Source organism: Argopecten irradians, chromosome 11 (genome assembly GCF_041381155.1).
Source record: "Argopecten irradians isolate NY chromosome 11, Ai_NY, whole genome shotgun sequence".
NCBI classification, from domain to species: Eukaryota; Metazoa; Mollusca; class Bivalvia; order Pectinida; family Pectinidae; genus Argopecten; species Argopecten irradians.
Window position 1 is genome coordinate 27,942,078 of NC_091144.1, and position 16,787 is coordinate 27,958,864.

Below are 16,787 nucleotides of genomic sequence, written 5' to 3' on the forward strand. Positions count from 1 at the left end.
CCTTGTGGGACAGTTGCCATGTACTGACCGCTGGTCGATAATTTTTCTCGAGTAGTTCGAATGATCTTCACAAATAAACCTGGCTCGTCCTTAAATGATCCTGGTTGTTAATAAGGCGTTAGACTAAATAAACTATTTTTGTATCTACCTATATGTTCTTATCTTAAATCCTTGACGTGAAATGAAATTGACTTGACAGATATGAGTTTATGCTGACCTATGTGGATCACCTCTTCATTTGTCTGTTTGAATTAATTCTCAAGAGAGAGTTTCATTCCATACAACGGCACCTGCAATATCCATAAATTATTACTCTAAATACTTTATTATTAATTCCTCCGGAATCTGATTATTTTAAGTATAATTATGAACCATTGATTAATATGTAACTAATTAAGACATTAGCAGATCCCTTTTATTATCATCTCGGTGACAATCCAGCCTATCTGTGTGGTGTTTTCTGTAAAAGAAGTGGGACGACTGATTTGCCCGTTTTCAGTATATTGTAACCGGACAAAATGGGATTGTGAGGTGTATTTGGAGGCATGTTTCTTATAAAATGAGCAAGAGTTCTACTACAACACGCATGTACCACAGCCTCTGACACATAACAGACACCCACACACATCATTACATTACACTCATGGGAGACCGTCTTTAACTGACTCTGGCTGTTAACAGGGCGTTAAATCTAAGAAACCAAACATTACCTAAATTATATCGTTTTAAAAAGGAATGTCAATCGGCTCTTAATGATATACCATTTTGAAAACAAACATTTTAATTTGCACGTCTCTCAAGCCCATAATACCAGTATAAATAGTCTAGAATTGTTAAGATTGAGCGCTATGTTAAAGAGTACCATTTGATTGTCATTGCATTTCTGTGAATGTCTTGATACAGATAAATGATTTGGATCTATAATGTTATAAAATAGGAGACTTACTGTTTGGTATGATGGCTTATCATTGTATAGCCAGATTGTATTACGATCTCGTCATCAATTAATATTTTTATCGATAATTGATAATATATATATTAGTTTAATGATTTCATTTTTACTATTAATATCATAGAGAGTTGGCGTGTTGCCTGCTGTCCAATATCCTACATAATAAAATAATCGTAAATTAAAAACATCTATTTCGGTAGTACCTAAGTAGTGTTTTTGATTAAATGAAGCTACATGTATCGCAAACCTTCTTTCTTTCGTGTGCGATTTACTTTTTGGATTTTCACGATTTATTTAAATTCACGAATCAATATTTACTTCGATACTATTAAAAGATATTTGAACTCTGTTTTCGAATTCGCGAATAATAATCCCTGCTAATATGATTGATACTAAAATCGTGAAAATGTTTAGCCGCGTAAAAAATTAGTTTACAGTGTATTCAATATATATATCACGTGACATTAAATATCTCATTCACTACTGAAGTAATGTATCGGGTTAGATGTACATGAAATCATAAAATAAATACTGCAATAACACGGTGCCCTTTCAAACCTCCAGATGTAATTACGTATGTTATGATTCAATTTCCATAAGGATATTTTCCCATCTATTTCTGTACCAGGTAGCATGTGTTACCACTCAGATTCATGAAGTATGATATTGCAGCGTTTACACAATAAAAAAGCTAAGGAAAAGTACACCTTTTCATCTTGTCTTCATTACTTATTACTTATTCATTACTTCAACTTAACAATTTACACAAACTATTCAGCCGATTACCTCTATTAAGCATTAAACGAAAGATAAATAACTTACTTGTCAGTTAATTTTCTACCTTTATTAGATGAAATATTCCACTACATCAAGCGTCTTCGTGATAGTTTTATTAAATCAATCAAGACTAATACGATTTACATCTTAGATAATGTTCATGTAAAACATTTTCTTCATAAAGAAAATGCCACACAAAATGAATGTGGCATTGCAAGGATAACACGTAGACGTTGAAATGAAAGCTGGTATAGTAACTTGAAAACTGTTCAAAATATTCAAAATCTAAGATCTTTACATATGATTATCAGCAATAATGGCGTAGACTTAAACGTTGCAAGTTTGGGCGACGAAGGAACTAAATTTGTTGAGAATCTTGCAAATTATCAGGAAGACCAGTGAAGGTACATATTAATGCTGTGTTCCTACGTCCAATCTCATACATCAGTCTTCTGCATCCGGTCACCGAACATCAACGTCGTTCATCATCAACTCCTTATCCCATTAACTATATAACGGACCTTCTCCGTAAACTGTTTCCGTAAATCAACCACAATGAGGACACGGTGTTTCTTAAGGAGATTGCCAGTCGCTCGTCTTACAAGGATTATAAAGAAAAAGAATGGGTGGTTTGCCGCCTCGTTATCCGGTGGAATGGTTTATATATAAAGGTCGATTTATTCATATGTTTTATGACGTATATATGTGGATGTTTCAGGTTAATGGTCAACACTACCGAACCCTACACAGTTATGTTATAAATGTACTGATCGAACTTTATGCGGCAGCCTTTTCTAATGTTTTTTTTCTATTAAATTAATATTTTCATAAGTTTTGTACAAAGCATTTATTTCATTCTTTATAAGTGCTACTCTGCCGATGGATGGTAGTTTGTTTTTATCTTTAAGATAGGAACAGACGTAATAATTGTTTTCTTCGGTGGAAAAAATCTTATTTTGCACCACTATCATCATTTTACTTTAGAGGAAAATATCTAAAATAATCAATTATACCTTGCAAAAAACAAATTGTTGTCCAGAATAACGACAGTAATAGTAACCCATTCAGTATCGAGGATGTGGCAATGGTAAAAGCCGAAACACCTAGCAAATGCTCGACAACACAAATGCCTTAAACATTCTTCCAAAGGTTCTACCACATGTTTTCCCAAAATGCATTCTTATTGATAGCCCTTTTAAACTCTAGATAACGTGGTTTCAAATTACTATTAGGATGTACTTTCTAATTCAATACTGAATAAATCAGTCTAATTTTCCGTTATCTCCAGACAGCACACACGTATTTAACATAAACACTGATTACTCTTTGATATTTTTTTGTGCTGAAAATAAATCATTATTCTTTACATTACCAGACAAGTTAACCATTTTTTTAATCTAGTAACTACCTAATTCTTTATAGTATATGCCGTAAACTCTGGCACAAAACTGTTGATATCACAGGTGTTAGCATGAAATGATATCCTTTTGATGTAAGAGATTACAACGGTAATAATGTTCCATTTTCAAACATCTTATTTCATTTTAACGCAGCAATGATCAAAGAAGGCCAAATAGCAACTGAAAAATAAAATCATAATTTGATCAAGTTGCTGATGTAACGGCGAAATACTTAAACAGGAGAAAAATAATAAATGCAACCTTAGTTACAAAAGTACAAGGATAATCCGAGTTTCATACATAATGTTTTTGAATCCCTCCAAGAGTTCATCTTAGTCTCCTGATTTTACTGAGATGAGGGGTTTCAAGTTACTTCGGGAGAAATGGCAGGTTTTTATGGTTTCCTTCATTCCTGAACCATACCGCTGATAACTTTAAAGAAAATGTGATAAAAAATCTTATCATAATATTGACATGAAATAAAAAATCTAAAGTGATAAGTGTATATGTTAAGGTTATTCCCAGCGTTCCCACTTTCCGTTCTTTTCTCGAACCTTCGGCCGTAGTGCGACGAAACCCAATAAGAGTAGTTCGCTTTGCCTGTATCCTATAACAAAATATGTCTGGTGCCCTCCACAGGCTTTTCTTGATTACGTGCTTTTTAACAAACTCAAATGAAGGTGGTTTTGAACATTTCAGACACATATACCACTTTCTTAGATACTATTCGCAAGATTGAAAATAAAATAATAAAAGAAAAGAAAAAAAATACACAAAAATTTAAATATACAAAAAAAGAAATGTTGGTAACTAAAAATATTTGACTTTAACTTAATAAGTCGTTAATACATTAGCTACAAAAACAGGAAGACATGTCAAAATATGACAATTAAAAATTGTCTTCAAAATAAGATATTTTACAGTATATTACAGTATATTTAATATCGTGACCTTGAATTTTACAACTGTAATTATGTATTATGATCCTATCACATGCATGATTGTATCCTAATCCATCTCCTATTGGGAGTAAGGTATGTTGTAGTTTTACGTTCACAAATAGCCTCCTGTTTGTACTGAGAAACCCTTCCGCTTCCTTACGTTTCGTAGATCTCACATAAAAATACACCGAATCCATTTTTATGGTTTGATAGCTTTCCCCGAGCACTATTTTGTATTGTATATAACGGACATACACCCCTTAAAACATTCCAGGGAACAATTAAAATGACTTATGTCCTTATTTGATATGCAAAATTGCCATTGTAACAGCGAACAGTTTTAGATTGGTTGTTTTTTAAAAGCTTTATTTTTCCCGTAAAAGTCGAAAGGTACACATAGGGGATAATATGGGTGTATTAACTTTTGTTTGTACATTTAATAATAACACTAAGATTAGTTTCAACGTAATGGTACTGTATAAAATGAAATATTTTTGTTTTTAATATCGAGACTTCGAGCTTTTAAACTTTAAAACCTTTTATTAATACTTATAGAAAACTTATAGTTTTATAGTTATTTCATTTGCATAATCTCTAAAGGATTGTCGTCAACTTATTGTTTGCAATGATACCCACAACACAGGTTATTCTGGTGTCCGTGTTTGAGGTATCACAACAGCTAAGAAACAAACAAATATTCAAAACTACACGGCGAATGTGTTCCTAGTTGTTAAGTCGTAAAACAAATAAAATATTTATCGTAAACATATTGTATATGAGTAACACGCGACCGAAAAATAATAACCGATGAAGTTATTAATTGATAAAGGATTGGTTGTCGTTGTATTGACATGTATTGCTATGCACCATAGATTGGATTACCTATATAATGATGATATATCACAATGTTGAATATGAAGTAAGTACATGTATGTATGCTTCACACTAATGCACGTAAAATATGATAACCTTTATTAATAGTTGCAATTTTGCCTCAACTCAAATACGTTATTATGTGAATTCCTGTGAAATAATAGAAATACATTTCTTCTCTCTGCTGTTGTCAGTATCTTTCACTGTCGTCTAAGCAAAACGCTTCATGGACAACATATTGTTTCTGATGACGTTTGGAAAAAAGAGCGATAACTCTATTATCCAAACCTACAAGGAGATTGTAATAAACCAACAACTATATCCTGTATATCACGTCATGTCATTTCAACCAGTAGGAATACAATATCAATGCATGTGACGGGACAATTGAAAGAAGTGCGATGTCCAACGTTACAGTTATCCCTGCTGCGAATGCTCCGATAGCTCTGCGCTATTCTTAGTCAGGTGAACACCGCCGCCATATTGTGACGTAATGCAAATCCAATATGGCGGATACCGGCAGGTATGCATTTAACACTTGACCTAAACAATCCACTTATTCGCGTAATTGACGAATGATCGGCACGTCTCGTGCTGTTATTTATAATCAGAAAGTAATACTGATTTAAATTATTTTCAATTTGGTAGTTGTCACGTCGGCATTATCATGTGTGCGGTAGTTTTCATTCTGACAAGACCGACAACAAAATCTACCTAGCTTCGAAAAAACGACGAAATTTCCATTTTCCAGCTGCGACATCTTTTTTTCTTGTCTTTCATTCGATTCTACAGACAATTTCGCATTAAAAACGATACCTGTCATTGAGATGTTGCCTTTTTCTGTATGGAAAATTACCCCCTATTTCAAACTCTATGTAATTTCATATTGACATTGGATCTGAGTGGAATGTAATTTTTTGTGAATTCTTGTAAAGGGTTCCCTCATTCCGGATTTTTCCTTCTGAGTCAGCATCGACTACCCGCAAAAGATTAAGATCTACACCAACCGGTAAAACTCCATCTCAAGCAGAGAAAAGAGGAAACTATGAGGTACATATTGTAATGTCAATTCATGTCCCTTTTAAATGTAGTGTACAGATGCACAGATGCTAATAATATCATTGATAGCAAATGGGAAATCAAGGATTATAATGATCCTAATTACACATAATCAATCATATATTTGGTGCTTAAATTGATATACCATGGTGTCATTAAGATGTCCACAACTTGTCAAAATCTTTCGCTTGGTTTGTACAGAAACATATATGTATATAAAATATTTCTGGTTTGAATCCCATGTGAGGCAGTTGCAAGGTGTTGACCGCTGGTCATTGGGTTTCTTCGGGGTGTACTTCAGCTTTCATCCAATTAGCATTTCAAGTCCTTAATTAGCATATGCTACTTATCCAATTGAAAGTACCAAAAATTTACAGGATTAAATGAAATGAAATGATTTAATGAAATAGTTTGGAATAACAGCAAATATATAACAATAACGTGAATCCTGCAGCTGACTGGACTGAAAGATGTTAAAAATCCAGAGTTCCATGTCAGAAAGGTGATCCCCATTAAGGTTTACCATAATTGGCGAGTCCTGCCGTCATGGTTAACTTCAAGAATTATATTACCACTGTACGACCAGAATACCTATTGAATAGGTAATATACATTGTATGTGTATATAATATGTATTCCTGTTTTCAGTTGATTGAGATTAATAAAAAGAAATGGACTGACAGTGAGAAAGCAGCACTCAAATGTTTTGTTGGAGAAAATCCCATACCAAGTGATGGTGTCAATAAATACTGGAACAGATGTGCAAGCTATATCAATGATAATGGAGGATTCAAATCAGGTAATTTCATAATAAAAAATGACTCTAAAGTCTAAATACATTTGAAAAGCATCAGTATGCAAGGTACCTCAAAATAGTAATTTTACTGCAAGTACTAACCATATGCATGCTTTTCAGGAAAAAAATATTAATGTATTCCAAAAGTTTTTTTCTAAACATGTACATGTATATCATAAAAATATTGACTCGCACAAAAACTCACATTATCTAGATGCTTTTCTTTACATGGAAAAGTACCGTTCTAATTTAACTATAACAAACAAAAAGTATAGAGTCAATATAACCAAGTTCATGTACTTTACTTGCCGTCAGCTATATCATTAATTCAACATCATTCTCATACATATGTTAAGACATACACACACACACAACTCATCCTATGTAATGACAATTAAGACATTACAGACACATACATACACAAAGCTTGACAATACTTTGTGATCCTGAGGGTAGAATATCCCTATCATTCTTATCCTTGTAGTATTATTCTCTCAAACCTTGACATATTTAGAACAATTTAACAATTATATAATATCCCACCATTTAGAATAACTCGTAGGTTGACAATTTTGTGTTGTTTGATACAAAGCCATTGATATAGATGTAGTTTTCTTTATTTGTTTTAATATCTGTTCTATACACAGGGACCTGACACAAAATGTTTAAGCAATGGTATATGTATATGTAGTTAAAAAAATTGCCAGGTCCCTGTGTTTCCACATGTTAGTTTTGATTAATATTTGTTTCTTCATATTCAATATTTCAGGAGATGCATGCAGAATATTATACAAGCGGACGAAGTCGCTAAACTTTGAAACATCTCAACCTCAACCTCCATTCATCAGACGTCCAGTCATGTGTGATGTTGCAGTACAGACAACACCACAACATACTTTTACAACAACACAACAAACTCAGACAACTCCATCTCTGCCAATAATCAATGTCAGGTACAGAAATGAAACCCAAGGGAGAAACTTGTGATATGACAGATTGTTTCCAATAATTTATTTCCTTTTAAACTCATTAACAGGATACTTATTCACATGTAAACATTGACAGATTGTTTATATACCAAATGCAAAGTTATGTTTACAACCAATCAATTTCAATCATTGTAAATTATGAGTTTTATGAATATACAGTTAGTGGGCATGGTCTTAGTCTTTCCAATGTGTATTTTGTAATATTATTTTCTAATTATATGTATGTATTGTGTAGTCTGCGTGTTTGAACATACAGGGTCTTTCTTTTTTCTTTCTTTCATTATTTCTCTCTCAACATCCTGATTTTTGTCATTATGAAGATGAGCAATGGCTTACACAGTCCAGGCCATGACTTCTCGAAACTGAAGTTCAGACTTCAGTAAATAACTAAGTTTTTCTCCTTATATAACACATGTGAAAAATGGACTAAGGTTTGGTTTGCGAAATCGGGGCCTTATTCATTAAGCGGATTTTCATTAACAGTTGTATGATTTTTCTTTCAGGAATGTGGAACGAGAATGGTCATACTTTTCGAAAGCGTATGATCCACATAATGATCCCATGGTAACAACCGCTCTAAATTTGTCGTGTACAGACTCATTTGCCAACATCAAATGTGAGGAGAAATCCTCTTTGGTACATTCCCTATTGTATTGCGACACGGAGACTGTGGCAAACACTATCATGAAAGTGAATTCTTTGAAAAAGGCTGTGAGGTTACATTTCATATGGGACATTGAACAAAGTGCGTGTGCAAAGGCGGTTAAAGGTGGAAGTCTCTATCCGCGACACATAGACTTGAGATAGTTTTCATGGAATCCAATTTGCCATGAACTTCTACAAGATTGTCCTCTGCTTGCTGAGACTCTACTTGCAGTGGCGATACCAACATCCAAACTCGGAATTCCTGATGTCATTAAGAAAGTATTGCCAAAATTAGGTCTCATTTATGGCATTCTCATGAACAATAGATATAATGAACTCTCAGTAAAACAGAAAGTCTTGGGCATTACAATGAAAGATGAACAAACACATGAAAAGGTACATTTTGAAAACAAGTACATTTCATCATTTCGTTTTAGTGATTTGTTCAGGTTTGTTTTGCTTTTTTCGATACATGTTTTTGCTTTCAGTGTTACTGTTATTCTCCATAAAGATGATATTTAATGATTTCGTTTCCATTATATATCTATCAATTATGGACCTTTGCTGAGGTACATATGGTGTTATATCACCTGAGTAGATTCTACAAGGGCATATGAACCAAAACAAAGGTCCTTAATATGTATATTAGATATGATTATTATTTTAAATGTTGGCTTCGTGCTAAGTTATATAGAAATGGATTAACTACACTACATCTTCCTGTTGAACTCCATGTCAGGGTATTGCGACTTCATAATCACAATATCGACTTGGTTGGACGTCACAATAGGGAATATTGACTTGGTGTTTCTAAAAATGGAAGCATCCAGTCAATATGCTAAATGTCGCCCTCCACGTGACAGTGTAATAGCAAATGAAAAAAGGGGAACATCGGAGCATATCTAATATACATAAATATACTTGTAGCTATTGTATACACTACATTATTGATTTTTGAAGTAGGAAAGCTTTGTATTTGAAAATAATACCATGTACCTCATTGGTGAATTCAAATACGACGAGATCAATATCATGGAATGTCATTTAGTGTACATGTATTTATTAGAATTTTTACATTTCTTTTTGAACAGAAAATTATAAAAGAATACAAAAGATTCAAAATGATTTCATTGGTTTTTATGTTAAAAATACCTCTAGCTTTTTGGAAAGCATGTGAAAAAGATAGGTGTTTAAATCCTTTAAATAATTACATTCTTTCATCAACAGCATATTATTATGCATGTTGGCTGCAGGAATGTTGTTTTATATTTAAAATATCAGTTGGTAACAATACAGTGTTATCCTGACAATGTCAACAAAATTAGAAACTCTTCATTATCATATTCATGTAATTCAAGTTCATTATCATATTAATATAATTCAAATTCATTATATTGCACTGGCTTTTCAAAGCTTAAATTTTTTTTAAATGGATTTAAGCATCAATCAAAACATCAGTGTGATACATGTGAAAAATTTATCACTTTTATTACACTGATAACAGCTTGTTTATTTTTATTTAAACATTATTAAGCATGTTGTTATGAAATGTTTGTGTTAATTATGACGAAGCCATAGTTACTATAAATTTTGACATTGACATAAAACTTGACAAACTTGATATTTGACATTGAAGAAGATTTCTTGAATTATGCATTTGATCTGCCCAATGAAACTCTGCAGTTATCACACAGAAATCTACAGCTGGATGATGTTGGTGCCATGTGACCATTTGACGTGATTATCTGGAGGCTGAGCAATACTAATCATGTACTTGGTTTCAATAATATTTCCATTGTTGAACCATGTTTTATGATTAATTCCTGAAAGGGTAAGGAACTTATAAAGGTTAACAAATTAAGATACCTGGTATTGTGAACTGGATGCATTTTCATTGATTTAGTTTCTTGGTTTCTTTGTTTGTTCTAACAATTGTTTATACTAACTGTTACTTCACAATTGTTGTAGTCACTGTAATTGTAATAGGATAATTGACTGTTCAAATAATTTTGGAAATGAGACCTGTTGTTTGGCTTTCATGAACAGTGTTACTGTTATTTATAAGATGTTAATGGAGGCCTCAAATTGTAATAAGTCCCGTAGTCACTTACTTTTTATTACTTAAGAAGATTGTTTATAATCATTTTGATTGATGAATCATGGATTCTGACAAATGAAGTTGTGCAAGATATTACTAAGATTATAAACATGTTTCTCATTTTAAACATGGAATTCATGCACAAAGCCTAAATCTTTGAATGTTATTACTAAATAAATATTTGTAATTATAACTTATTGTTAGGACCAGTACTATATGTATCTGCTTAGATATGTTTACTCAATATCATGTTTAGGATATTTCTATTTGTAACCTACATCTATACAATTATTTAACTGTAAATCTTAAACTTGTAGGTATTTGACAGGCTTCAAGCACTTGGAATCACAATGGGGTATGAAGGAGTGATGAAGGAGATTGCAAAACTTGGGTCATCATGCTTTCAAGAACTACAGGCAGCAGTAGCTGGTGGTAAAAGTTTCCGTCTTGTTGGAGATAATGTCAATTTCAAGGAGGGAGTTCGACATGAGAGGGAAGGGCACCATGGTGGCACAAGGCATTGGTTTGGATCAGCAGCTATTGTACAACACTTGGCATTTGATGATTTCTGCGACCAACCTCAAGGAATTGTTAAAAATCTAACTATGGACAAAATTTTGCCTAACCCTTTGGATGAAGAGAAGCTGAAGCTTGATTACATCACTCTTATACTAAGAAATGCGAAGGATCACATTCCATTTCTGAAGATCTTTGATGGCTTATGGAAAGAGGTCTTGGAAGGTCAATTTTCCAATGAAATGGCAGGAAAATCACTCGTTGTGCCCCTGGAGATACTTCCTTATAATGAGGCCCAGTACAGTGATGTGTGCAAAATCTTATTGTCCTATGTAGATGTTGTAGATACAATCTACGGATCACGTGACCATAGACAGGTACATATTGGAGGAGACCAGTTAACAAGAGAGCGCTTCAGTGGAGCAAAGTCGCTGCGGTTTGGGTCATTTGATGAAAGATCAAAAATCGGGGATCTCACCCCAATAACTTTCGAGTTATGGCATATGGCAATGAATTTTCTCACGCTTATATTCAGTAAACTGTTCAGTACTAACAGTCTCGAGACAGGAACTCTAAATGGAGAGAAGATACGCATCAGACGCAATGATGTCCACCAAGATGTGAAAAACAATTATGACGTGGACAAGGACTATTTTTTATCTTTTACTAGAGCTTACATTGTGGATGCATTATGCGATTTCTTTGGCCTTGACGATACAGACAAAGAACCAACCAAACATATTCCACCGGACCCTGTTACACCAGCCATGGTTCCATGAAACCATGAATACCTTCATCGATACCTACATCCTTGCAAAGGTCAACACTTACCTAACCGATGTTACAACGGTCGAAGAAACAAGGACACCAATCCAAGTTCTAATCGGCAATAACAAATATATTACTTTGCATGTGTTGAACAGACAGAAGAAGACTAAAAAGGTACCTGTTGATGTTGATCACGTACAACAATACGGTAAAGTTACCTTGCAGCTTGGACTGCTCTACATGGAATTTTTGGACTGCATCCATAATCCGGACAGAGACAGGATGTTACGGTGTATGAAATATATGATGGTGATGTTCAAAGCTCATAACAGCAGAAGTAAATATGCCCTGGAAATCCTACGTTTCCTATGCCACCAACAGGCTAGCTACAGTTTGAAAACAGCATATGAAAGTTTTTATGGACTATTTGTAAACACGAGGGGTGGAAAGGATACTCATATTCCAGCTGACCTTCAAATGGAACATATAGTACACAGAACAAAAACAATCCTGAAGGGACTTGGTCCCAATTTGCGACGACAGACTTCGGTTTGTTTCAAGTAATTCTTCATTTCTGCTGAGACTATTTGTGAGGACACATCCATGGCATTCACATATATTACAGACTCTGCTTCCCCACCGGTTCTACCTGCTCTTCCTATTTCCTGTATGTACTCTGCAAAAAGAACATCAAATGCTACCAGGTAACAACAGTAATGTTTTGGAGTGTATTTTGTTAAAATCTTAACAAACCTACTTATGTAAACATGTGTCCAAAGTTTGAAATGGGTGAAATGAAGAGAGTACCCGAAGAAAAACCACTGACCTACAGTCAGTACTTATTCACTGACTGATATCAGCTTTGAACAAAAATATCATCATGAAAATATGTATAAATTTACATATTTCATACCTAGTTTCATATATTAACTTACATTTCCTATCAATTTTAGTCAATAATCTTTTTCGACATCCATTTCCATTTACAGAAATGACAAACAAAAATAATATTCAAGAAACTTTAACAGGTTTATCTTAATTTCATTTTTTTTTAATGCATTTTTTCTAAATTTATTACCCTGAATATTCCATACAATAATTACCTTCTGCAGATGATGGTGCTCCAGCATGGATTACTCGTTTTTAATTTTTTTTAAATCAGCTCCCATACCTAAAGCTATGGTGGCAAATATCACCCGTATATGATTGTCATCACGAACCTAATGTTTCTAATATATATTGGTTCACCTCCGCATCCTGGGGGTGAATGGTACTGGACAATCACACTGTTTTTTGAACTTGGATCTCCAATGTACATATGGTCTCCTAAGAGAATTTTAGCTAGATCAATGGCTCTACTGCACCAAATTAGTTTTGTGTATACAATTGTGACAGGGTAATCATGTTTATTTTCAACACTTAGTAAATATTCTTCATATAACTGTTTAAAAATATAGTCATAAGGTGCAGTTTGAGTTTCGTCTTTCTTATAACCTGGCCTGGGTTTTACAGCAAGTGAAATGTTTTTACGCAAAAGAGGCGTGCAATTTATTAGTGTTCCTTTCATTTGCAAGTCTTTGCGGATTTGTTTCACAGATTTTGAATTCACAGTAGCAGTCATAGCAACCATGGTGAACTTTGGAAATATAGCTTTTAGATTCTTTATATTTTTGTATGCTGGCCTAAAGTCATCCTGCCATTGTAAAATACAATGGGCTTCATCGACAACAATTACAATGTTTTCCTTTACCCATGATTTATCTACAAGTTGTTCAAGAAAATCACTATTCAGGATGTTCTCGGGGTGGCCAGTGATGTAACAGACATTGTCACCATACAAAGAATCAACATTGGCATAGTTTTCAGTGATGTTCACAATTCTTTCCCCATGTTTTTCACAAAGTTGAGTAATAATTGAGTTTAGTGGTTCCAAAATTATCACTTTACAATTGATGTAGAATGGGATCAACTCGAAGATCAAACTCTTTCCGTAGCCTGTAGGAAGAACAATAAATGTGTCTTTCTTATCTTTGATACTATATAATGCATCAATTTGCCTTGGTTTCAGTGATGTAATTGGTGGTGACTGCACATGTGCATTATTATATTTGTATACGGCTGTCTTTAAATCACATACACGCTGTATGCTGGCCATGTCCAGTAATGCGTCTTCGATTCTGGTGATGTCTTATCTAATTGTAATCAGCACTGAAAATGAAATACATGAAATTACATAGAGTTTGAAATAGGGGGTAATTTTCCATACAGAAAAAGGCGACATCTCAATGACAGGAATCGTTTTAAATGCGAAATTGTCTGTAGAATCGAATGAAAGACAAGAAAAAAAGATGTCGCAGCTGGAAAATGGAAATTTCGTCGTTTTTTTCGAAGCTAGGTAGATTTTGTTGTCGGTCTTGTCAGAATGAAAACTACCGCACACATGATAATGCCGACGTGACAACTACCAAATTGAAAATAATTTAAATCAGTATTACTTTCTGATTATAAATAACAGCACGAGACGTGCCGATCATTCGTCAATTACGCGAATAAGTGGATTGTTTAGGTCAAGTGTTAAATGCATACCTGCCGGTATCCGCCATATTGGATTTGCATTACGTCACAATATGGCGGCGGTGTTCGCCTGACTAAGAATAGCGCAGAGCTATCGGAGCATTCGCAGCAGGGAACCAGACTACGATGTCCAACGTTACAGTTATGACGTCATAACTACATTAACGTCACAGGAAAACCAAAGTTGTTACACACATAACATACATATATTGGAATCAGTAGATCTTACTACTCACTGTACAGTAAGTAGCAGTGCAAAATCATCTCTTAGCCTCTGAAACTGAAGATTGCGCTTTTTTAAATTATAGCCTCGCCGAATTTCCGCTACAGCCGTAAGATAAACCAGCCATTTCCAGGTTTTTATGGAATGTGGAACATCAACAGACGGTTATACGTCAGCGATTAGGTTTGTTAAGTGCCTACTGTGTCAATTGTTGCAACATATCAATCATCCTTTCTACCTGTGTTGTAGTCTTACAAGTCATATTAAGGATTTGTCTTTTGATATATTACTACATTGCTGATTTTGATGATATCTGGTGTTTTTGTAATATTTTCTTTAAGAAATGACATCAAACGACTTAATGGTGGATTGTTACATTGCATTTCTGTTACTAACATTTTCACAAGCCTTTCAGAAAAACAAATGGTTTCAATCTTAACCTCTCGGATAAGTTAAACCAATAGGTGAATATTATTTCCTTGATGGACAAATACTCCTATTTATATATGATAATGTGACATGTTTATTTAACGCTTTCAATTCTGTTTTCCAAGAAATACATTATTTATCTTATGATTAGATATAAGCAGTGAGGAACAGTTCTGTTTGGTCTCTTATTATATTAAAACATACAAAGTATTGCTTTAATACACGGTTTAATACGTAGAGTGTTTACATAATTGTATGACTACAATAATCACATTGACTAAATGATATTCAAATTTAAATCAAAGTTGGTAGCGTTATTAGGTACTTCATGCAAGTAAAATTCAGAATATGGAGCATAGACGTAAACTCAACAGTGTAGTTATCATAGTAAATGGATTGTTTAAATTTCAAGACAATTCGCCCCGATATCCTGACACATAAAAGAAACATGGTCACACGACATAGAATGACAAATGTAGATAATTCAAGAAGACAAACGGAACACCAAGACTGAAGACCGTATATTGAACAAATAATTTTACAGTATCTATTTAGTAATGAAGCTTATCTTGACATGAATAGAAAAGGTTACCATTGCATTTCAATATCACTTAAGTTGCTTTTCCATGAATCATTTAAACACACAGATTATGAAACATAACTACAATTTAACTGAATGAAAACGTCGGAAGTGCAATTCAAATTAAGTTGTTTGCAACTTTTATGACCATATTGGGAATAATATCAGCTGGATTTTATGGCTATTTAATAGTTTTTGATTTACTATCTGATTGTCATTACAGAAATGCTTTGGTTCTTCAAGAGCTACAATAACGCAAATAAAGCCCTCTGAGATGCTCTTAAGGACGTAAAAGATTTGAAATCCCAAAGGTTTCACGTCAGACAGACGATTTGGACCCCCGAAAATTATAAAATCAATATGGATTAAAAAAGTACAGTATTGCGTAAAACAGTGTAACGTCATACCATTATGGTAATGACATCGGTTTGGTATTGCAGTTTTATAATCTTTCAATCAAATTGAACAAAATCGTTTACGATAACAGTGTTTGAACTTTTAAGTTGAACATTTATCAATGCCACAAGAGTCTGCAGACAGACTAATACATTTGCGGCATGTCTGGAAGAGCTCAATGCTCTTGATAATGATGTTGTTTTCATCGAAACATAATCCCACACACCTAAGTGATATTAAACAACAATTGATTTTGACAGAGATTGATGAATTTTTCTTAGGTAAATAATCCTTATATCGTCTGTAGATATGTCCGTTCTGTGCGTCCTAACTTCACTGTGTTGTAAAGATGAAATATGCCTGCAGATCACGCCATGTCAGGCCTGGAGGTCGAAATGTACTTTTGGGATGTAAAAGTGCTTGATGTGTAGTAGAGGAAGTAAGCTGGACTTTAGCTGCATACCTGTTTGTTAAGTTGGCGGACAACAACGGAATCAAATGGATTGGGCGAAGCCACACACGCGAACCTTATATAAATTCAGTCTATGTTTCGAGACAGAATTATTTCGATTTCAGTGACATACATTAATAGGAATATACACTGTGCATTGTATATGTCCATCACATGTCTGATTGTCCAACTCAAAACCAATAAGGGTCATGGTAAATGAATAGTTAAAATGTTTGACATTCTAAAACTAATACCCCACCATAAAACAGTATGATCAAGAAATATGCGAGTTTGTGACACATGACTATCAACGACACGAAC

The 16,787-nt window shown here is 33.9% G+C and overlaps 1 protein-coding gene across 1 annotated transcript; it reads left to right on the forward strand.

Moving 5' to 3' along the window:
* The first annotated feature begins 5,449 nt into the window (after positions 1 to 5,449).
* Positions 5,450 to 8,930, forward strand: LOC138334520 (uncharacterized). Its single transcript, XM_069283178.1, has 5 exons — positions 5,450 to 5,466; positions 5,879 to 5,993; positions 6,650 to 6,800; positions 7,567 to 7,750; positions 8,290 to 8,930. The coding sequence occupies exons 1-5, from the start codon at positions 5,450 to 5,452 to the stop codon at positions 8,591 to 8,593; spliced, it is 771 nt and encodes a 256-aa protein (XP_069139279.1). The 3' UTR covers positions 8,594 to 8,930.
* Positions 8,931 to 16,787: the final 7,857 nt, after the last annotated feature.

What these genes read in the sequence shown, in the direction of transcription:
- LOC138334520 (XM_069283178.1), top strand. An exon ending in TAATGGAGGATTCAAATCAG is followed by an intron (nt 6,801 to 7,566) that starts GTAATTTCATAA and finishes TCAATATTTCAG; the next exon opens with GAGATGCATGCAGAATATTA. An exon ending in CTGCCAATAATCAATGTCAG is followed by an intron (nt 7,751 to 8,289) that starts GTACAGAAATGA and finishes TTTTTCTTTCAG; the next exon opens with GAATGTGGAACGAGAATGGT.